This window comes from Mirounga angustirostris, unplaced genomic scaffold, assembly GCF_029215605.1.
Source record: "Mirounga angustirostris isolate CCGP_5_RB_7025 unplaced genomic scaffold, mMirAng1.0.hap1 SCAF_5, whole genome shotgun sequence".
NCBI classification, from domain to species: domain Eukaryota; kingdom Metazoa; phylum Chordata; class Mammalia; order Carnivora; family Phocidae; genus Mirounga; species Mirounga angustirostris.
Genome location: NW_026991713.1, coordinates 12,424,835 through 12,447,631, shown reverse-complemented (window position 1 = coordinate 12,447,631; position 22,797 = coordinate 12,424,835). Strand labels below are relative to the sequence as shown.

Genomic DNA, 22,797 nt, shown 5'->3' with positions numbered 1-22,797 from the left:
GAGAGAGAGTGGGCACGTATGTGTGTGCCCGTGCACACACGGGGTAGAGGGAGGAGGAGAGAGAAACTCTAAGCAGGCTCTGGTGCTCTGTCTGACTGACGAGGGGCTCGATTTCAACAACCCTGAAATCATGACCTAAGCCAAGACCAAGAGGCAGACACTTCACTGACTGAGCCCCCCAGGCACCCCAAAGAGTGCCCTTTAAGTATGTATATCTCAGAAATTAAAAACAAAACTATACCTTCTGAGCCGAGAATGAGTGTGAGCCTAAAGAACTGGATGGTCAAATACTAGGTCAGGTTTTACTCATTTATTTATTTGAAAATTGCTTCATGAAATCATATATATTCTGTGTAAGATTCTGTTTATCCGGAGAACTTCCATTCTATTAATGTATGATAATGCCATGAACTAATCTTACAGTGTTGAATGCAGGAGGACAGGGTAGTCAGAGAAAGCTTACAGAAGAAAAAGGATTTCACTGGAAGGGAATACAAGAAGGCAGAAAGATGTTTAGGAAGTAGCACAGCAGAACAAATGAACTCTAGTCCTGCATTTCTAACTGCCTGATAAATATTTCCACCTTAATGCCTTGGATTCCTCAGACCCATGTGTCACTGATTAATAAGCTCATCATCCAGCCTCCCAAACCTGCATCTGCTTCTGTGTCCCCCATGTCCTTCCAGTCAACCCAAACTCAAAACTGTATGCTTATAATCATTTTTCTCAACACTTCATTATGAAATTTTTCAAACAAAAAGCTTTGAAATTGTACAGTGAACACCATATGCCACCCAATGAGATTCTATCATTACTGTTTTGCTGTTTGCTTTATCACACATCTGTCCATCCATCAGTCCATCTTTTATAATGTATTTTGAAGTGAATTATAGATATCATACACTTCACCCCCAAACACTTCAGCTTACATATCATTAACTTAAGTTCAGTATTTGTTTTCAGGGTTTGTTTTTTGTTTTTTGTGGTTTTTTTGGTAGAATTTACTTATGCACAAGTGTACACATGTTTACCATTTGTGTGAGTTTTGACAGTTGCACATACCTGTGTGACCAAACCTTTGTCAGGATATAGACATCACCATCATCCAAAATAGCATTCTCATACCCCTTCCCAGTCAGTCCTCACTGTTCTGATTTTTTCCCAGTCTTACAGCTCATTTTTACATCTCCCTCTTCCCTGCTTGCCCTCTCCTCTATGTCCACTCAGGTGTTGAGCCTGATATTCTTCCTCCTTAATAACTTCCACGCCTTTATGTCCTCCATTACCACTCCCCCACCTTGGGCCTCATCCCTCCCTGTACTTAATGTAATAAATGGCCTTCTTTCTGTTTCTTCCCCAATGTAATTAGTATACATTGATGCCAGAATGTTCTTAAGTACGACTTTGTTGTGGACAGTCCTCTGGTTCAGCATCTTCAGTGGATCCTTACCTCCTTCACGTTAGAGCGTAAGCTCTGAGAAGACCAGAATCATGTCTGTCATGCTCTCCACTTCATCCCTAGCACTGAACCCGCAGTCTGGCCTGTCATAGTTAGTCCATAAATACTTGTTGAATGAATAAATATCAAAGTCCAAACCCTTCTTCAAGCATTCATAATTGTCTGGGATTTAGCCCTAAACCTCCCTTCTCAGCTCTACCTCTTAGTCTACATTACACACACTGTATGGAAACCAAACTTAGCCCTTACAGTCTTACCTCTTCCTTTGCTTGTTTTTTATAGTGATCTTCTTTGTTCTCCTTCATCTACTGAAGCTCTGCCTTCCCTTCAAGACCTAATCAAATGCCGCCTCTTCCAAAACATCCTGACCCTCCAGTCAGAATTAACTTCTGACTTCCCATAACACCTTGCTATGGGAAGTCACTGCACTTATTGTCCCTTATGTTGGAGTTTTCTTTGTGCATATTCCGTTTCCTCTATTAAAGACTATAAGCTCCTTAGGGACTGTTTTAGTCACCTTACTATTATCTTCAACTCCTCAATGTCCTTGTTTGGCATTTTGTCATAGATGTCAAATGAATGAATATATGGATGCAAACATAAGTATTGAACAGGTAGGTCAGGTGCAAATTGCAAAGAATCCTGAATTAAGGCTTTGGCAGCAGGCACTCTGGGCTTATGAGCAGGACTTCGTAGATGTGCTTTCAGTGATCGTTTAAGAATAAAATGATAGCACTGCAGCAGATGGGTGAGACTGAGGAGAGATTGTAACAGACCACCCAGGAGCTTATTACAGTCTGAGGTTTTGAATACTATAAAAGCCTCATGGAAACAGCTGAAGAGACATTCAGGAGAGGCTCTGAAGGAAAAACTGACAAGATCTGGCAGTAGGGCTTAGGTCTGGGAAAGCAGAAGCATAAATGAGTATAAAAATGGCCCTTAAAGGGGCACCTGGGTGGCTTATCAGTTGAGCGTCTGCCTTCAGCTCAGGTTGTGATCCCCGGATGGGATCGAGCCCCGCATCGGGCTACCTGCTCAGCAAGGAGCCTACTTCTCCTTCTCCCTCTGCCACTCCTCCCCGCTTGTATGCGCTCTCTCTCTCTCTCTCTTTCTGTCTCAAATAAATAAATAAAATCTTTTTAAAAAATGGCTTAAGGTTTTGAACCTGGGCGCCTTGGAAAATAAAATTATAATCTCCTCCAGTGTAGGACTTATTTATAATTCCCCCATGTAGCTAGCAATTGCTAGTAAAAAAAAAAAAAGATACTTTGATTTATAGCGAAAATTTTACTAGGAATCAGTATTTGATCATGACTGTCCAAACCTGAGGTAGTCATACTCGGAATGTAATCATTTATTTATCCTGCAAGTATTTATGGAACATATACCATGTTTTTTAAAACCTGACCTATACATAAAAATTTCCTGTGGCATTTGTTTTTTGGTTTTTGGGTTTTTTTAGAGAGGGCACAAACGCATATGTGCAAGCAGGGGTTGGGGGTTGGTGCAGAGCGAGAGCGAGAATCTCAAGCAGGCTTCATGCCCAGCGCGGAGCCCAATGCAGGGCTCAGTCTCATGACCCTGAGATCATGACCTGAGCCAAAATCAAGAGTCGAACACTTAACCAACTGAGCCACCTAGGTGCCCCATCCTGTGGAGTTTAAAAAAAAAAAAAAAAAATCCTTCCCTTGGTTTTATTTCAGTAAAAAAGAACTATCTAAAAGTCCACCAAAAGATAGAAGGGAAGGCTTCAGGAATAGCGTTCCTCCAACTACAGTGAGTAGAGATGGGAAAGCCAACTGGTAGGAACGCTGAAAGCCTCTGTGTGCCCTTTCTACTTTGGGTCCTATGACCAGGACTGGAACAAAAATAGACAAGCAAGAAGGATGGCTGGTTTCGGAGAAGATAAGTCAGGTTAGATTTTAAGATATACGTGTCAGGAGATTCAGCATCTCTCAGGTTAAGTGTGTGGGCTGGGGAGCCAAACCACTTGAGTTCAAATCCTGGCTGTGCCAGTCACAAACCATGTGCTGTTGGGCAAGTTGCTTAAGTTCTCCATCTAGAAAGTGTGGATGACGACAGGCCTACCCGATGGGGTTGTTAAGGGTTAAATGAGGTGATAATAGATGTAAAAGGGTTTATTTAGGGCCACAGTGTGCCAAGGCCCTCTGCGGCCACAGCCAACTCACAGGGGCACCACTGGATATTTTAAATATATTAAGTTTTCAAGAGAAACAGCGGTATGTGGCATCAGTCGGACACCTTAGGAACCACTAGCTCAAGGTACTTCATGGTTGCAACATCTTATCCTGTTCCACTCCTTTCGATAATGCCTTGTCTTTTCAATGCTGGTCTGCCGTAATGGCTGTGGTGAAAAGCCAGTATCACATGAAAACCCACATGGGCACCCAGCTGAGTTCAGGAACTCTGGCTTTGCACATTCATGAGCATCCGGTAAAAGTTAGTTGTTAAAATCATCATTGCGGGAGAAGTTCCAGAGAGCGATGGAAATGCAAGACCTGGAACTCAGTAGAGCAGTTGGAACTGGGGTGAGAGCTGGAGTGTTCCTTTGCACCAGATGAAATCCGTGAGCGGGGACCAGGGAGGAGAGCCCAGAGCAGAATCCTGTAGGGCGCGCAGCTTGGGGCACCGGAGAAGGAAGGGGGGGGGTGCAGTGGTGTGGGAGGAGAAACCAGAGAACGGCCAGTGTCACAGAAGTGAGGGAGCAGATGGTTCGAGAACAGACTGGACTCTAGTAGAGAGGATGAGGAGCTCCAGTGCAGCAGGGAGAATGGGAACCAGCCTGGCCGAGTCCATGCAGGAGTGAGAAGTGGAGGCAGCAGGGGCGGAAGTTCTCACTGGAGACTCTATACAGACGAGGGGACTGGGCTCTGTCGCTGGGGAAAGGTAATGCTCTCAGTGCTGAGTTTTGTTTGGGGAGGGGCTTTTTGTGGTTTTATTTGTTTGCTTGTGTGTTGGTTCGTTGTTGAATCCTGCTTTCTGAGAAGGAGTAGAGCAATCAGCTGGTAATACCTTGATGATGTCCCCTTTAAGATCATCCCAGTGGCGTGGGAGTCTTTATGTGTATTGGAGGAGCAGGATCCAGTAACATTGCAAAGATACCTTACTTTGGGTTTTACTAAATCAATAAAAGCCCATTCACTACTACTCAAAATAGTATCTGTGATGTTGCCACTTCAGAGGCATGCCTCCAATTATCTGTATGTTTCCAGAACGTTCATGTTTCCTCTAAGCAAGCTGAGGCCAGCCAGGTGGCCTGGTATCTGGCACACTCAGACATTGTTGTTGATCAAGTGATACCCTGAAGTCTCAGCTATAGCTAGACTTGTGATGGTATTACACACGTTCTCCCTCTGGTAAAACCAAAGTTGAGTGACAATAGCGATAAATGGTAAAAGTTAGTAGCTGCCATCTAATGTGTGCCTGCTCTGTGCCTAAGGCATATGACATCCTAGGCATTTGGCATCTCTAACGGTCTTCACTGATAGGTATCAGTAGCCCCATTTGACAGAGGAAGAAGCTGAGAAGAAAAGACACAGAGCTGGAATTTTAATAGAGGTTTCTTGAACCCCACTCCCATAGTCTTTCAGCTATACCACATGGCCTTCTAAAACTTCGAGAGATGGTCGTCCAGTGCCGTGTGTCTTCGTCAAAGCTAAAAGTAGGTTTTGGGTCAAAGGAAACCGACGCCATGTGCTAGTGTCTGAGATCCGTCCCACTGAGACATACAGACATTGTTTCTAAGTCGAAGAGGCAGAGTATGATGAAGTGCAGACAGCTTGGGCTCAGGTACCACCAACTCGGTCCTTGTTCTAGTCTGCTGCTACCAGCTTTGTTCTTTGGTGATGCTTCCTCACAGCTCACTTGTAAAACACAGTTGTTTTAGATTAATAGCAGATACACGGAACATGCTCCACACAGGGCCTGGCCCCATAAATAGCCGTGGTTACAATTACTGTTTTTTATCCCAAGTTCTTCAAAAGCATAAAGTATGCTTGAAAACATCTTTTTAAAGCCTTTTTCTCATCTGGTCATTTTGCATATTAGAGCAAGCAAGGAGACTATGCTTTTATGGTTTTGTTTTTATTTTGTCTTGCTTTATAATATAACACCTACCTTGTAGGAAGCAGACTCTGCAGTTATCTCACCTGTTTGGACAACCGTGAAGATCTAGAAAGAAAACAGGGTCTGCAAGGAGCAAAAACAAGTTTCCTGCAGCTCTTAGGAGCGCTTCCTGGGCGCTGGGGAAAGGAATGCTGGCCAGAGATGAGTCACGTGACCTCCTTGCCCCTGTTCTGTTCTTCGTAGAAGAGCGAACTAGCACCCAGCCTATGGATTCACACTCTGCCCTTTTCACACACAATTCTGAGACTTTGTTATCCATCTAGTGCATATTTCTTCTGCACTTAAGTTGTGCTAGGCACTGGCCAGGTGCTGTGGATTAAAGATGAGTAAGATGCCGTGCCAGCCAGCATCCTGTGAACTCAAAGAGCACTCTGGGTGTAGGAAGAGAGGTCAGAAAGTATTTCAGTGAGTCGAGCCTCAGCGCAGGCATGTGCGGAGTGCCGAGGGAGTACAAGGGAAGCCTGGGTTGTCAGAGGTTTCCTCAGGCGGGCCATATCATCTGAACCGAATCTTAGGGCCAAATAGGAACTATCGGGTAGAAATGAAGAGTAGATACTTCATTTGAGGAATGAAAGGTGTGTGTGAAGGTACTGAGATGCCAGAAGGCAAAGGATGTTCAGGGAACCACAGGAAGTCCAAGCGACTGAAGTAAAGCCGGCAGAAGGTTAGAGTGAGCACGTAGAGGCAGGAAGAGTTGCTGCAGGCCTGCCTTCTAGGAAAGGGTTGTGGAGCTGAGTCACAATTAGTACATTACGACAAGAACGGCTATATCTGTGGTTTGCAATATGTTCTAAGCACTGCCCTAAGTGTTTTATCTGTGGTACATCAGTGAATTTTCATAGGAACCCAATGAGGTGAAGCCAGTATCATCTCCATTTCACAGAAATGAGCTCGAAAAAGTGAAAGAGGGGCGCCTGGGTGGCTCAGTTGGTTAAGCGACTGCCTTCGGCTCAGGTCATGATCCTGGAGTCCCGGGATCGAGTCCCACATCGGGCTCCCTGCTCAGCGGGGGGTCTGCTTCTCCCTCTGCCCTCTTCCCTCTCGTGCTCTCTGTCTCTCATTCTCTCTCTCTCAAATAAATAAAATCTTTAAGGAAAAAAAAAAGAAAAAGTGAAAGAACCTGCCCAGGGCACCCTCCTGTTTCAGGCGCAGAGCAGGAATCTGAACCCAGGTTTTTGTGATTGCACAATCTGTGCACTTTCCACTGTACAGAAAGGTTGTTTAAATTATATTCAGTGGTGTATTATGAGAGATAACAGAAGTATAGAGTATGTTTTTAGAAAGATTTCCATTCAGAATGGTTCAAATAAAAGCTTTGGTGTGAAAACCTTACTTCTCTGGTACCCTTTCCTTTAGCCAGATCAGATTTAGGGATCTCAGTCAGGTTAGTTCAGAAGAACATCAGATGATATCATGGTTACAGGTACGGGCTCTGAAGCCAGACCGCCTGCGTTCAGATGCTAGCCCTGCCACTCCTAATACATACGACTCTGGAGCTCAGTTGCCTCGTCTTTAAAATGGCAGTAATGGGGCGCCTGACTGGCTCAGTCAGTAGAGCATACAATTCTTGATCTCTGGGTTGTGAGTTTGAGCCCCATGTTGGGCAGAAAGGTTACTTTAAAAAATGTATAAGTTTGAGGGGTGCCTGGGTGGCTCAGTCGTTAAGCGTCTGCCTTCGGCTCAGGTCATGATCCCAGGGTCCTGGGATCAAGCCCTGCATCAGGCTCCCTGCTCCACGGGAAGTCTGCTTCTCCCTCTCCCACTCCCCCTGCTTGTGTTCCCTCTCTCGCTGTGTTTCTCTCTGTCAAATAAATAAACAAAATCTTTAAAAAAAAAAATTTCTAAGTTTGAAAGATAAAATGGCAGTACTAATGAAATTTACCTCATAGGGTTATTATAAGGTTTAAATGAATTTCTACAGATAATGCTTTTATATAGCATCTCCTACATAGTATTAATATCAATGAGGCAATTGGATTCTTGTCATCAGCAGAAGAAAGCCAGTTTTTTGTGGGGTTTTTTTCTTTTCTTTTTGTTTTATTGGGGGGGGGGTGTGCAGAGGGAGAGGAAGAATCTTAAGCAGGCTCCACACCAGGTGTGGAGCCCTATGCGTGGCTCAGTCTTACGACCCTCTGAGTTCATGACCTGAGCTGAAATCAAGAATTGGATGCTTAACCAACTGAGCCACCCAGGAACCCCTTGTTTTTGTTTTTGTTTTAAGGTTTTATTTATTTATTTATTTTAGAGCAAGAGACAGCTTGTGGGCGTGGCCATGAGGTGGGGGAGGGACAGAGGGGGAGGGAGAGAGAATCTTGAGCAGACTCTGCACTGAGCATGGAGCCCAACACAGGGCTCAGTATCATGACCCTGAGATCATAAGCTGAGCCAAAACCAAGAGTCTTAACCAACTGAGCCAGCAGCCAGATGTCCCAAGCCAAGTTTTATTTTTAAGATTTACAAGTTATGTTTTGCCTTAGGCCCCAGATGTTTTATCCTTTAAAAAATGTTCTTAGACTAGAGTTTTGAGTGGGCTTGAAGAGGGATTTTCATCAGATTGTCAAAGAGTTCTATTTTCCAAGACTTAAGCATGACTGCTTTATAAAGAGCATTATTAAGAAGTTACTGTTTGAACGGTCTTGATATTGTGGTATATGTCATCAAACACTTAAAAGGAGCTTCTGGCTGCACAATTACAACATTGTGAGTCACACTTAGTAAGTGGATTTGTTGGCAGTCATTTGCTACTAATAATAAAGTATCCAAGTTTTTGAAATATTACCTTTGTATTAAGGGGAGTCCTGTTACTCCAGATGTAACCACTGTGATTCACTTGCAATACTGTGTGTTTTCTTGCATTAGAAAGTCTAGCGTGGAATTACGGGCCTTGTCTTTGGAGTCATGTAGAAATGTTTTATATGCAAAGAGATCATCCATTATTTGTATATTTCTAACTACTAAACCACATTTAGAAAAATCACTGTGCCCTGGAGAAAGTTGAACCCTTCAGTTTGAATTCCCAACTTTCAGTGCACAGAGGGGAGTTGCATTTTGCACAGTGGTTAGGTTCTAAGATCAGCACATAAGGTGAGGATTTTAAGTAGTCCAAGTTTCCCTGAAAATCCCTTAGGAAGGCCGGCTTCACAACGAAGGCTGACAGACTCTGAGTCGGACAGAATGTCAGCCCCGTGCCGCTGGTTTCTTCTTAGCACCAGGTGAAGTCATTGGCGTAGGTTCAGGAGCCATAATAATTACTTTTTTAAATTATGTTAACTACAAATATCAGAATCACATTTGAGTAGTGAGTTGCACACACTAAGAGAGACCTATAGGAACTATCTAGGGAAAGCAGATTTATGCTGTTTGTCACACTACCTCCAAAAAATAGGTTCGTGGAATCACCCAGACTAATCAGTCCATCCCTCTCTCTCGCAAATGGCCAAATGTGGAACTTACGTGAACTCCTGTCTGTGCAGCGCCACTCCATTGTATCTGGGCCCAATAAAGGGGACTTGAAATAATCAAACCTTAGTTAGAACCCTTAGAACATTTGTGGATATGCAGCTGCTCCTAAATTAATAACAAAGATGCAGCACCCAGAACTCACTTCTGTAGCATCTCAAAACAGGACTGGTTTCACCAGAACACCAAAAATAGGACCTTCACTATTTAGATGAAATGGTTAAAGTAAAGGCCTTGCTGCTGTTTTCTTTATCTGGTTGAGGTCAAATGATTTTACCCTATTACCCTTCACCAACATTCCTTATTTAAATTAAAAAAAAAAAAAAAAGGCTTGTATTGGCTTTTTGGAGGGAATAGAAACGAACTCACAGTAGTTTTCCATTGTAGCCTAACAAATTACCACAAATTTGGTAGTTCAAAACAACATCCATTATTATCTCACGGCTCTGTAGATCAGAAGTCCAGGCAGGGCTCAACTGGGTTCTCTGCTTGGACTCTTACAAGACCGTATCAAGGTGTTGGCCAGAGTAGGGTTCTCTTGTGAGGCGAGAGGTCTTCTTCAGGCTGTCAGCAGCATTCGGTTCCTTGTAGTTGTAGAACTCTTGGCAACTGTTTTCCTCAAGTTCAAGGCCAGCAGGAGGGTGTCTGCTTTGTGTCTCATCTCTTTCAGGGGCTCATCTGACTTACCAGGATAAGTCAGGCTTACTCAGGATGCTCTCCCTTTTGATTAACTCACATTCAACTCTCTGGGGACGTGGGGTGCCTGGGTGGCCCAGTCGGTTAAGCATCCAACTCTTGATTTTGGCTCAGGTCATGATCTCAGGGTCGTGAGATGGAGCCCCACATCAGGCTCTGCACTCAGTGTGGAGTCTGCTTAAGATTCTCCCTCCCTCTCCCTCTCCCTTCCCCTGCCCACTCACATGCGTGCATGCTCTCTCTCTCTCAAATTAATTAACTAATTAATTAATTAATTAAATCTTAAAAAAAGAAAAAAGGTCAACTCACTGGGGACCTTAACTACATCTGCAAAGTCCCTTTTGCCATATAACAACAATCACGGGAGTGATATCCCACCATATTCACCAGTCCTGCCCACACTCACCGGGAGGGCATTATGCAGGGTGTGTACACCAGGGGGCGGAAATCTTGGGAGCCATCTTGGAATTCTGCCTATCAGAGAAATAATACTGTAATAATGTTACCAAGTACCTACTGAAGTGCCAGATACTGTTTGATTAATTCCCACCTCTGGGTTAAATGGTATTATCCACGTTTCACTTACCAGGAAACTAAAGCTCAAGGAAATGAAGCAGTTTGTGTTGCTAATAAGTAGTGTGGTCAGGATTCTAACCTAGATCTTGTGGCATCCAAAGTCCAGGCTCTTTCCATTTTGCTATATTGCCTTGCTAAATCCTGTCACTCTTCCCTTCCTGCTTGTGGAGGTGTCATAATACAGTGAAGAATAAACATGCTTCAGGTAGCAAAGCAGTTTGTTGAAGTGAGAGAAGATCATCTTACACTGACTACCAAAGAATTGTCTTCAGTTAGTTATTTACTTCTCACATTGGACCACAAGAATGTGAGTAATAAAATAATGATAAACTACAAGTAACAGGAAAAGCAAGATCAGGAAACTTAGAAGACTAGAAATCAAAACCAGAGGAACAAAACAAACCATAGATTTGGCTCTTGGCTTTCTGGTCCCAAAGTAAAGGGAAATTACATGGTTCTTCTTTTCAAAGACAAGAAAAATAACCCAGGAGAGGGTATAAGGTTTTCTCAGCATGTAGTTCTCAAAGAAACATGTAACATGGGATTGTATGTAGGAAGAATGAATGGCTTTCCAAGTAATTATCAAGTAGTTGCAGCAACTTGAAAAATCTAAAAATCATTTAGCATGTGATTTTATTAAGTAAATATAATTACAAATGAAATATAATTAAAAATTATCCTGTTTAAGAAGCTGGCTAGGGGTGTAGAACTCTTCCCTTGATGAAAAAGTATAGGTCTCTTTTCTGTTTTGTAACCATGGATTCAGGGTTACCCGACTTGTATTCTAATGAAGTCTTACCCTGTTCTATTTTTGTCACACTAGCCAAAAAAGAAGAACATGTCAGCCTACCAGGTGTTCTGTAAAGAGTATCGCGTAACCATCGTGGCTGACCATCCAGGTATAGGTAAGAACATTTGCGATCTTCAGTTTTGTTACTTCCCATTTGTATCTCTGCAGCAGTGCAGTTAATTCAGCCAATCAGCAGGCAACTTCTTCCTATCTTTATAACACACATCTCATTTTTCCCCTCGGTTCTGAAGTCACTTTAGATTTTGTCTTCGTCCACCCCATCCATAAAAGAGATAAGCTTTCTGTTTATATCTCTTAAACTGATAAAATGGGAAACTGAGTAAAATTAAATGTTCTGAAGCGTAGCACATAAATCCTCGGTTGTTTTTTTCCAAGATCCTACAGCTGACCTTTTCCTTAATCTGGCCCTTGGGTGTGAGTTACAGCAAGAGGACTTATATTGCTCATATTTGTCTCTGTGTCAGAAGTTAGTGAGGTGAGAAAAACACTCCGCCACAGACCTTGACAAGTCACTTCACCTCTACAAATCTCGTTTGCCTAATGCGTACGATAACTTCCCAACCTGCACATCAAGGTTGTTGTGAGGCACCATGAAGTACCATAAAAGATCTGAGTGCTTTATAAAGCATGACCTTGCCGTACAAATGGAAGGGCAACATTGCTCATCTAGAGGACTGCTCGAGGGAAATTCTTTGGTTCTGTGCTCTCAAAATTCAGGAAAAATCTAACAGAACATGTTTTCTTTAGCCTAAGTTGATAAGCTCTGTAAAATGAGATCAAATTAAAAGACACCAGAAAGATGTTTAAGGGATAATAAGTCCCTGGAGAATAGATGTGTGAGAATTTGAGCCTGTCTCATGACCACTAAAATAGCCCCTTCCCTCCCTAGAGAAAAGAATCAAGAAAAGTGATGGGGTTTTAGTTTGGTTTTCTGAAAGAACCTTCTGCTATTTAAATCTGAGTGGAAAATCCTTTTTCTAGTTTTTGCTCTTATCAATATTCCGTTTGGTTTATAGTCAAGCCTTTACTGTGTTATGTTTTTTTACTCTTTTATGCCAGATTTTGGGGAACTTAGTAAAAAACTGGCTGAGGTGTGGAAGCAATTGCCAGAAAAGGACAAACTGGTGAGTACACTTCCTTACGAACACAGTTTTCATTGCTTTATGCCTTCCAAAATGTGTCATTCTCCTATAGCCCATCCAGCCAACAGTGAAAACAGCGGGGGGAAAAAAAAAATCACAAATCAATAGAAAATGATTTTGCAGAGGGCGTTAACACTGGCTGGTGCCAGTTTACTCTAGTGAGGATTCAGCTACAGGAAGGCTATCTTTTCTAGCCTCATCTAGTTATTTTCCACAACCTTACATTTGAGCCAAAAGACGACCTAACTTGGGCAGTGATTAAGGGTGAAAAGAGAATCTAAAATCAGCCCTTTCCTGCAAACAGCAACTGGTGAGACCAGATCTGAGAATGGAGAAAGGTCACCTGCCTCCTGATTACTGCCAACCATAAAAGTATGGGCTGTACTCACTAGGTGAGCTGGTTGCAGGTCATCATCCTCATCGGCTGTTACCAAATAATGTACCCCACTATCAACAAACCAGGAAGGCAGTGGTAACTAATCCTATCGGAATCATTCCCAGTCACTCTCCAATCAGGTGATGTGAAGGTGGTCTGGGAATTCATCTGGGTGAAACGAAAATATTTGTCACCCAGGTTAGGTTATTTTTTGTTCCCATTTCCGTGTCATTGTCATCCTGCGATTGGCGTTGCCAATCAGCAGGTCAAAAGAACTGTTTGAACCCCATGGACAGCGTACTGAGCCACATGTTTACCCCATGATTTTACATTTCGACCTTCGAGTGATCTCAAAATCCATGCCGAGACCTGCCTGTTAGCACAGAGGAACGTTTAGAGTCTCCACTAAGATATCACGGTAGTCAGCATCTGAGGCCTGCCTGTTCAGTAACCTTCAGCTTCTAAGTTGCCGTCCAGCCCCTGCCCTCCCCCCTCCAGGCTTCCCTTTTTTTCCTTCACTCTCCTCTCCCATAACTGCTTTCCCTTTTATGTCTTGTCGTTTCATTTATCATAATTTGTTTGGTCCTGATCTGACTGCAGATTTGGAAGCAAAAAGCTCAGTATCTGCAACACAAACAGAACAAAGCAGAAGCTACAACTGTGAAAAGAAAAGCATCCTGCTCAGAAGTTCCCGTGAAAGTGAAAGGTAGTGACTGCGACCCTCTCTTCCCTAGAGCGTTGTGAATCTTGTTCCTTACTAGGAATCGGGAGAACAGTCTGTTCAGAAGCGGATCTTGATACCCAGATGTTATTACCGAATATTAGAGGTTGCAAAAAAAAATTTAGAAAATGTAAATCAGAAGTCAGCAAACTTTCTGTAAAGGGCCAGAGTAAATACTTTAGGTCTTGTGGTCCATACTGCACTCTGTGTCACATATTCTTTATTTTTTTTTTACAACCATTTAAAAATATAAAGCCGGGGTGCCTGGGTGGCTCAGTCGTTAAGCGTCTGCCTTCGGCTCAGGTCATGATCCCAGAGTCCTGGGATCGAGTCCCACATCGGGCTCCCTGCTCAGCAGGAAGCCTGCTTCTCCCTCTCCCACTCCCCCTGCTTGTGTTCCTGCTCTCGCTATCTCTCTCTCTCTGTCAAATAAATAAATAAAATCTTTAAAAAAAAAATAAATTAAAATAAAATAAATAAAAATATAAAGCCAGGGGTGCCTGGGTGGCTCAGTTGGTTAAAGCATCTGCCTTCGGCTCAGGTCATGATCCCAGGGTCCTGGGGTCGAGTCCCGCATCAGGCTCCCTGCTCAGTGGAGAGCCTGCTTCTCCCTCTCTCTCTCTGCCTGCCTCTCTGCCTGCTTGTGCTCTCTCTCTCTCTGTCAAATAAATGAATGAAATCTTTAAAAAAGAAAAATAAAAAATAAAAATGTAAAACCATTCTTAGCTCACGGGCTATACAAAAACAAGTCATGGGCCAGATATGGCCCACAGTCCATAGTTTTGCTAATGCCTGGTATAGCTCATAAAAGGGGGAAAAGGCGGGAAGAACATTTTTGTGGTATTCCAGGCCATAGGCAAGCTTTATCTCTCTATTTCATCTGTTCTCAGCTTCCTCTGCAGGAGTACTGTCACCCCAAAAAAAATCCCCGCCCACTACCGTGCTGTTGCCGTCCTCTCCAGCCAAAGCCCCTGAGACAGAGCCCATTGATGTCGCTGCTCATTTACAGCTGCTGGGAGAGTCCCTAAGCCTCATCGGACACCGCCTGCAGGAAACTGAGGTGAGTATGACTGTCAGTGTAGCTTGTTTCTGATAGGATGTGAGTCCGTGTACTCCCTCCACGTGCATCCATTGAGCAACTACTGCTGTGTGCTAGAATATGCCAGGTGCTCAGGAGACAGTCACAAAGAAGATATATGCTAGTAAAAACGTCTAGAGATTTGGAATCTTCCTACTGGCTCTCAAAGTTTACACTTACACCATCCTATTGAACAATGGCACAAAAAGGAGTTAGAATCTCCTATAACTTTTTTTCCCGGTTTTTATTGAGATACAATCGACATATGATCCTGTAACTCATTTTGATTTTTTTTTTAAATGACATGGGAAAAATGAATACAAATCCCATGGAAGTTTTAATCACTTGTACTTCTAAGATGGTTTGAATTTTTCTGCACATTTCCAGTAAGGTCTCGGAGAGACGGAGTAAACTGTATAGGGGATTAAGGGTGCCTCTGCTTCTTTGAAAATAGGTAGCAAGGGGCACCTGGGTAGCACAGTTGGTTAAGCGTCTGACTCTTGGTTTCGGCTCAGGTTGTGATCTCAGGGTCTGAAATCGAGCCCCACATCGGACTCCGCGCTGAATGCAGATTCTGCTTAAAACTTTCTCTCCTTCTCCCTCTGCCCCTTCTCCCGCCCCCCCGGCCCACATGCTGTCTCTCATGCTCTCTAAAATAAATAAATAAATCTTTAAAAAAAAAAAAAGAAAGAAAAGAAAATAGGTAGCAAATAGGGAAATTGAGGTTCTCAAGCTCTTCATTACTCCACATTGAATTATACAGCACTGTGTGCCCTAGGGAGATCTTTGTCCTTTTAAGCTTCAGTTTCAAAATCACTTAACCTGCAAAGCTGTCATGTTCCATTTCTATTACCATATTCAGTTTCTAATCATATTGCCCCCCTGGCTAACACAATAGTGTAGTATTTCAGTTTTCCACTGGGTCCTAATAGGACATTCCAGCAAGGAAATCAGTCTCAGCTGCTAAAGCCATTTCTAAGCTGAGAAATCAGTGTAGGAATATAAAACTATTCACTTGCTTCTCTGTGGAAGTCGAATTATTATTCAACAAATAAAATGGCAAAAGCCACAAAAGATGAAGGTTATCCAGGTTTCTTAACTAATTTCAATAACTTAGCAGATTTCAGAACAACTAGGGTATTTTCATATAGACTCAGATATTTAAATAGATATAGATATTTCCAGAGTAAAATATTCTGGGATCCTTATTTATTTTTCATATTTAGTGATTCTTAGTTTCCTAAGAAGTTAGAAGTTAAAATGATTTGTTTTATGCCCCTTCCATATTCCACACTTCCCCTGATATTTCCATTTAGTTTAGCAAATAATGGTTGAGTACCTAGACATTATTCCAAAACTTGGGGGAGTAGAAAATCTGATGCTCTTCCTGATGGTTTCCTGATGATATCAACTTAGAGTCTCATTGGAAAGGTAGAGCATATACATAATCTGCAATTAAAACAAGCCAGCCTCGGGGCGCCTGGGTGGCTCAGTCGTTAAGCGTCTGCCTTTGGCTCGGGTCATGATCCCAGGGTTCTGGGATCGAGCCCCACATCCGGCTCCCTGCTCGGCGGGAAGCCTGCTTCTCCCTGTCCCACTCCTCCTGCTTGTGTTCCCTCTCTTGCTGTCTTTCTCTGTCAAATAAATAAATAAAATATGTAAAAAAAAAACAAGCCAGCCTCTATGAGCAGCTGCTTGGAGAGAGTTACACATACATGTGACCAGAAGAGGGAAAGACTTGCACAGGTTTTCCAGCCACTTTATTTTATGTAACAAATGGTCTTACCGAGATCTAATTCACACACCGTAAAGTTCACCTTTTCAAACTCTAGGATTTAGTGGTTTTCAGTATATTCACAGAATCATGGCCCCATCACTACCTAATTCCAGAACATTTCGTTACTCCCAAAAGAAACTCTGTACCAATTAGCATAATTCCCCATCCCCCTCCAGGCCACTTTTTCCCAGACTTCAGTCACTTGTGTATATCCTCACGATTTTGCAATTTCCTTGCACCACTCACACTGTTATTTACCTTATATTTTTATTTGAATAAATCTATCCATGCTTTCACAATGATATCCTTGATGTCACAAATCTGAGATTCTAATATTTTTCTAATATAGTACATCACAATCGGTATGTCAGAATAATTAATGTACACCTATATGCCACCTGAAATTGCATACTATGCTTTAAGGAACATTGATTTCTACAAGTCACTCATTTATAGATTGGATACCAGGAGCCTACTAAAATTAAGTGACTATTACAAGTTGACACACTGTGGCAGAGCCCAGCATGCGTTGCTCCTAACCCTGTCTCCCTCTTTGCTCTATGCTCACTGATGCAGTGAGAGTAGCTAGAGAACAAAGAGAGTTAGGGGGAGTCAGGAGAGGTTTTGTCAAAGGGAGGTACTCTTCTAACAGGGCCTGAAAGGATCTGGAGGGTTTTGTCTCATGGAGACTTTGGAGAGAGACCTTCCAAAACCAGAAAATGGTGCACATCTCTGTTTCTCGACCTTGTGGTCTTCTGCAGAGATGGATGAAAGGAGCCCCACTGGAGCCGTAGACCCCACTCCCACTTTAACCAGATCTTCCAGCTGTTTTATATATTGGGATTCCATATCAGGGTTTCTTTTAAGTGTTTTTTTTTTTTTTTAATTCCAGTTAGTTGGGACGCCTGGGTGGCTCAGTTGGTTAAGCATCTGCCTTCGGCTCAGGTCATGACCCAGGGTCCTGGGATCAAGCCCTGCATCGGGCTCCTTGCTCAGCAGGGAGCCTGCTTCTCCCTGTGCCTGTCGCTCCCCCTGCTTATGCTCGCTCTCTCTCTCTCTCTCTGACAAATAAAACCTTTTAAAACAATTAAAATTTTTTAAAAATTCCAGTTAGTTACCATACAGTGTAATAGAAGTTTCAGGTGTACCATATAGTGATTCAACACTTCATACATCACTTGGTACTCATCACAACAAATGCACTCCTGGATCCCCATCACCTATTTCACCCATCCCCCTGCCCACCTCCCTTTTGGTGACCATCAGTTCTCTATAGTTAAGAGTCTGTTTCTTGGTTTGCGTCTCTCTCTCTCTCTCTCTCTTTTTTTTTTAAGGATTTCATTTATTTGAGAGAGCACGAGCGAGAGGGGCAGAGGGAGAGGGAGAGAGAATCTCAAGCAGACTCCACACTGAGTGTGGTGCCCCGACATGGGGCTCGACCTCAGGACCCTGAGATCTCAACCTGAGCCAAAACCAAGAGTTGGACATTCAACCAACTGAGCCACCCAGGCGCCCCATCTCTCTCTTTTTGTTTTCCCATTGCTCGTTTGTTTTGTTTCTTCAACATCAGGCTTTATTTGAAAAAAGGGTTTTACCACTAAAATGATGAAAATCTAGAACATCCAACATGTAAGGTGGAGGAAGGCGGAAAATTAAGGCCGTAGCCCAAATTACAGAAGGCCTTGGATGCTCTCAAATGTTTATACTCTGCTTTGGAGGAACTACGGGGATTTTTTTTTTTTTTTTTTTTTGAGTAGGGAGGGATGTGATCAGAGCTTGCATTTGGTTTTCTCTGGAAATATCTTCTATTTCAGATTGGGAGTGAAAAGAGACCAGAACCGGGGAGACGTTATGTTAACAGTAATGCAGTCCAGAAATGACAAAGATTTGAATTAATTCAACAAATATTTATTGAGGGCTTACTGTGTGCAGAACACTAGTAGTTCTTGAGAGGATATAAAAAGGAATAGGACATGATTCCTGCCCTCAAGTTGTTTATAATTCATTAGGAGAGTCAGATATAAAATATTAGCTATAATTAACTATAGGGCAAAAGTAATGGAATAATACTATTAATTGCTAACTGGTTGACTGCTTTCTCAGCCAGCTTTGGTTCGGGTGCCTCATGTGGATTCTTTCATGTAATTCATACCGCAGCTTCGTGGGGCAGAATTTGTGTTCCCCCTCTTCTACAGAAGAAAAAAACAGACTTAGAGAGATTAAGTAACTTGCTCTGGAGTTCAGCCCCAAGTGCTAAAACAGAGGCTTGAATTTGGTGGCACGACCTTGAGGTCCAGGCTAATCTTAACCCCTTGCTGCACAACCTCCCTTGGGAGGAGGAGAGGGAAGCCTCCTTAGGACAGGGGGAAAAAAGAGTCAGTAATGGCAAGGCCTTGAGACTGGATAGTCGTGTGAGTGGTGGTGACTTCAGCAGAGAAGGGATTCTAGGAGGAGAGGAGGTGATTTCTCTTTACAGCATGTTGAGATCTGGAAACACAGTGAGAGACCTAGCAGGCAGACAGAAATGCAGTTTGGGAGACAAAGATTTTGGTAATAATAAGAAGAACTACTGATACTTTCTGAGCACTTACCATGTAACTGGGACCATCCCAAATACCTCATACCTTTTATTTCCCTTAATCCCCTCTGCATAGGCTCGTTGACAGCATAGGAAGCATCTTGCCCCAGGACAGAAGCAGGGAGTTGGGGACCCAGCAGTCCTGAGCCCAGAGCTCATTCTCTGAAGGACTGTGCTGTGCTGCCTCCCTAGATGGCATAGTACCCCAGTGCTTCTAGATAAAGCAGATGATACCAGAGCTGGGCAGGCGCACTGGCAGCAAGCAGTCTTATTTCTTATCTATTTGAATCACAGAGAGAGACATTATGAATTGTGCAAGATGTTAAAATTTGACATGAACTCAATTCACTTCTTTCTGAGAGTTAACAGCTCAACCCAGAAAAGTGGTATCGTCAGCTATTAAAAAGCCACGTAGGTGGAGAAGTACACGTATGTGTGTGTCACATGTTAGTTGGGTAGGGCTGTAGAACTCTCATAGTTATCACATTTGAGCTATGCTCGTGGAGTTCATAAGAAAAGTACTTTTGCACACATGACCTCCACAAATCTTCCCAGGAGCTCTCCGGAGTAGGTTAGTCTAAGTGACTGACCTTAGGTCGCACAGAGGGTAAGGGGGTTGGGAATATAGAAAAGGAACCTGCGAACGTACTGTAAAAGTTTTCTTTTTAAACAACTTACAGAGTTTTCAAAGCAGATACCTTCCCATTTCTGCTGCAAGTTGCAGAGAAGTGGCAAGACTTCAAGAACAATGTGAGGAAAGCAGCCAGAACATGGAGGGTGTGTCAGGAGTGGGACTCGAGTTACAACCCGCTCTCCCTTACTGCTCTCCTTTCAGGGTATGGTGGCTGTGTCCGGCAGCTTGTCAGTGCTTCTGGATTCCATTATCTGTGCGCTTGGCCCCTTGGCCTGTCTGACCACACAACTACCTGAACTGAACGGCTGTCCCAAGCAGGTCTTGGTGAGTTTTCCTTGGATTTTTTCAACCAGACCCCACGGGAGCCACAGAGGTCCTGCCTTAATGAGCTCTGTCGGGCACAGGCTCATAGGCTTCCTGGCAGATGGTGCTCCCTCTGTCTCTTGGCCCACAAACACGTACGGTATTGCTGAGCGCAGACCATGCCTTCAGGGCAGCTGGAAATCCTGCCATTTCCCTAAACAGTCCTTTGGAGGGAAGCCTTCTCGCCCTCGAGGGGCTGCAACGCCTCTGTGGCCTAGTTGCTCTTCTACACACAAAGAAAGTACCAGGAGTCTTCTGCCTTTTCTCCGAGGATCAGTGGGAAGAGCCAGCAGAGAGGCTCCTAGCAGAGCAGACGGCAGGGTGCAGCTCCCGCTGCTTTCTCGAACACTCGGTTTCCTTTCTCATCTCTTGCCTCTGAACAAAGAAATAGGTCTCGGGGAACTAGGGTATAGTACTCTTCAGCTGAACCTTTTCCCTTGTTTTGCAGTCAAACACACTAGACAACATTGCTTACATCATGCCTGGACTGTGACAGCAAGGAGTCCCGGGACAGAGACCTTATCCTCCCCCCATTGCTGGTTTGTGTATATATGACTGTTCCAGATCCCTTCACTGGCCTCCAGGTGTAGGTTTTAAATTTTTATATATATACATATATATATATATATATATAATGTACAATATATACATAGGACTGCAACTACTTTGCTTTTAATAATTTTATGAAATGGCAAAGGTTTAGCCAAGAAGAAACCTTGGCATGAATATGGGCTTGGGATTCTTTTTTCTCCTGTGGTGGATAAATCTGCCTTAAAAATCAGTGTAACTTGGGGGCTGGGGGCTTGTTCTGGGTGCCAAGGGCATCTCTTTATGGACAGCTAAAATGTGATTTTTTCCAAACTCAGTTGTACCTCCAGACCCATCACTGACCATTTGCCTTACCTGTCTTACAGTCAGAAATGTAATAGGAAAGATTATGGGAAGATGCCAGTTGACTGAACGTACAAAGCCTTTCAACTTAAGTGACCTAGATAGGAAGTGATGAAATCGTTCCCATCTTACAGTTACTACAGTGGCTTAGGTGAACTTCGTAGGGGGTTCATTCCCATTCCTGCTATACAGGTGTCCGTGTCTCAAAATTTCTTGTAATCATTGGTACCATTAGCAGCCTCAGCAGGGGCCAAGGAGTTACATGAGCCCCAGCAGCATAAAACAGCTTGGAGAGGGTAAAGCTGTTATTGCACAAGTTGAATTGCATATATTGTGAGCTGACCCAGAATATTCCATCTACAGAACTAACTGCTGATATCTTCCATCGGCAGCATTAGCTCAGTCACTGAGTCCTCAGAGGTTTTGCTGCTTAGTTGCTTGATGGTTGGGGAAGATGAACTTTGCCCAGCATGATTCTTGGGTTCATCCTGTTGGCTCCCCTGGTGGGCAGATAGATACCCAGTGTTCTGCATTCCACACATAAGTGAATTGCAAAAGAAAGTACTCGATTCTCATGTAGGTTTATTTATGTGCGCGTGTGAATGTGTTTTAATTATGTGTATTTAACTCTTCAAAATCTCTTAGATTTTAATTTATCCTGTAAATTTCTGTATATATAATTTAATAACAAAAGCCTCCACCAGCAACAGCATGTGGAAGATACAGATTTGTCATTTCTTCCCTCCTTCTTTTCCTCTGGTCTCCTCTGAGAACTTCAAATCATCTACATTTTAAGGTATTGTGCCTCAAAAAGGAATCATTATGTCAGGATTCTAATTCTTCATAATTCAATAATGTCAAGAAAGCAAAATTAAAAGGAATGTTACCATTCCTAGCTGCCCACTTTTCCAAAGAACCAGACTTTTGCTTCCCAGTTCCAAAGAAGACAGTTGAGCACTTCAGGGTTGTTATTCAATCTGGTGTGAGATTCCCTGCCAAAACCAAGCTCCGGGGTAACTGTGCTTTCTTCCCCCGGCCTAGACGGAGCACTACAGCATCAGAGTAGATCTTTGAGGACCGTGCAGCCAGCCTGCATCTGACTTAATCCCTTCCCTTCTCCCCACCAGTGTGGTCACAGGGCTTTGTTTCCTGATGGTACTCTGGCTGCTGATCAGCCCTCAGCTCAGAGCAGTTGTGAAGTTTAATTGGGGAAACAGAAGGAAACGGGTATGTTTGGGAACCAAAATCAAGAAGAGCAGAAATCTGGGTTTGATTTCGTGTGTTAGACCCTGTGCCACGCCTCATCCGTACCCATGGAAGTTTCCTGTTTGACACAGGGTCTATCAACAAGGGGCCTTGAAGACACAGATTAGTACGGAAGAAGTCAATCCTACGCTTGTCATTTGTGCACATTAATGAAATCCTGATGAGGACCTGCTTTTTGTTTGTTTGTTTTCCTTTAAAACCCGACCCTATTGTATTTGTATTTAAATTTGTACACATTTGTATAATAATCTGTACCTTGTGGTATTTGGTACTACTAGAGGAAAAACTTTGGATTCAGACCTTCTTGCAGTTTTTATATCATTGTTTTATTTTGTTTTTTAAATAAATTCTAGCTGTTTGATCCAAATCCCATTACAGTTGTATAAAGAAATAAAATTTTGTACTTATATTATTAAAAATCACATTTTTAATATTTGTAGTCCGGTCTCTGGTATCTTTTCCCTGTTCCTGACCAAGTTGCTATGAAATTCTAAAACCTGTCATTTTCCACCTATATCCCACCATGAGTTTCTTAAAAAGAAAAATCTGTCCGGACTAGAGGCCAAGTTTCTGATCTTAGCCATTTTCCTAACATACATCTTGCTGTCTCTGTTCACTTTTACATTGTAGAGTCTCGTGTTCTCTCTCTTGCAAACTAAAAACCAGTGACTCTGATAAGAGAAGCTCTATTCACTGATAAATGAAATTGTATGTACACCACAGTGTTGGCCTAACACAAGAAAATAGCAGTCGTGTATTAAGGGTCACATCTGAACCATGTGCTTAGACATGATATATTTCATGCCGTTTCAGTCCTCTCCTGA

The 22,797-nt window shown here is 43.0% G+C and overlaps 1 protein-coding gene across 3 annotated transcripts in view; it reads left to right on the top strand.

Annotated features, from left to right (window-relative positions):
• Positions 1-22,412, top strand: part of HMGXB4 (HMG-box containing 4) — a 30,946-nt gene extending 8,534 nt beyond the window's left edge. For all 3 annotated transcript variants that reach the window (XM_045872636.3, XM_045872637.3, XM_064590659.1), the window contains 6 exons: positions 11,160-11,241; positions 12,207-12,271; positions 13,266-13,371; positions 14,277-14,446; positions 19,655-19,777; positions 20,265-22,412. In XM_045872636.3, coding sequence (XP_045728592.1) covers positions 11,160-11,241; positions 12,207-12,271; positions 13,266-13,371; positions 14,277-14,446; positions 19,655-19,777; positions 20,265-20,309 — 591 coding nt within the window. In that variant the 3' untranslated portion in view covers positions 20,310-22,412. The remainder of the gene's footprint in view (positions 1-11,159; positions 11,242-12,206; positions 12,272-13,265; positions 13,372-14,276; positions 14,447-19,654; positions 19,778-20,264) is intronic.
• Positions 22,413-22,797: the final 385 nt, after the last annotated feature.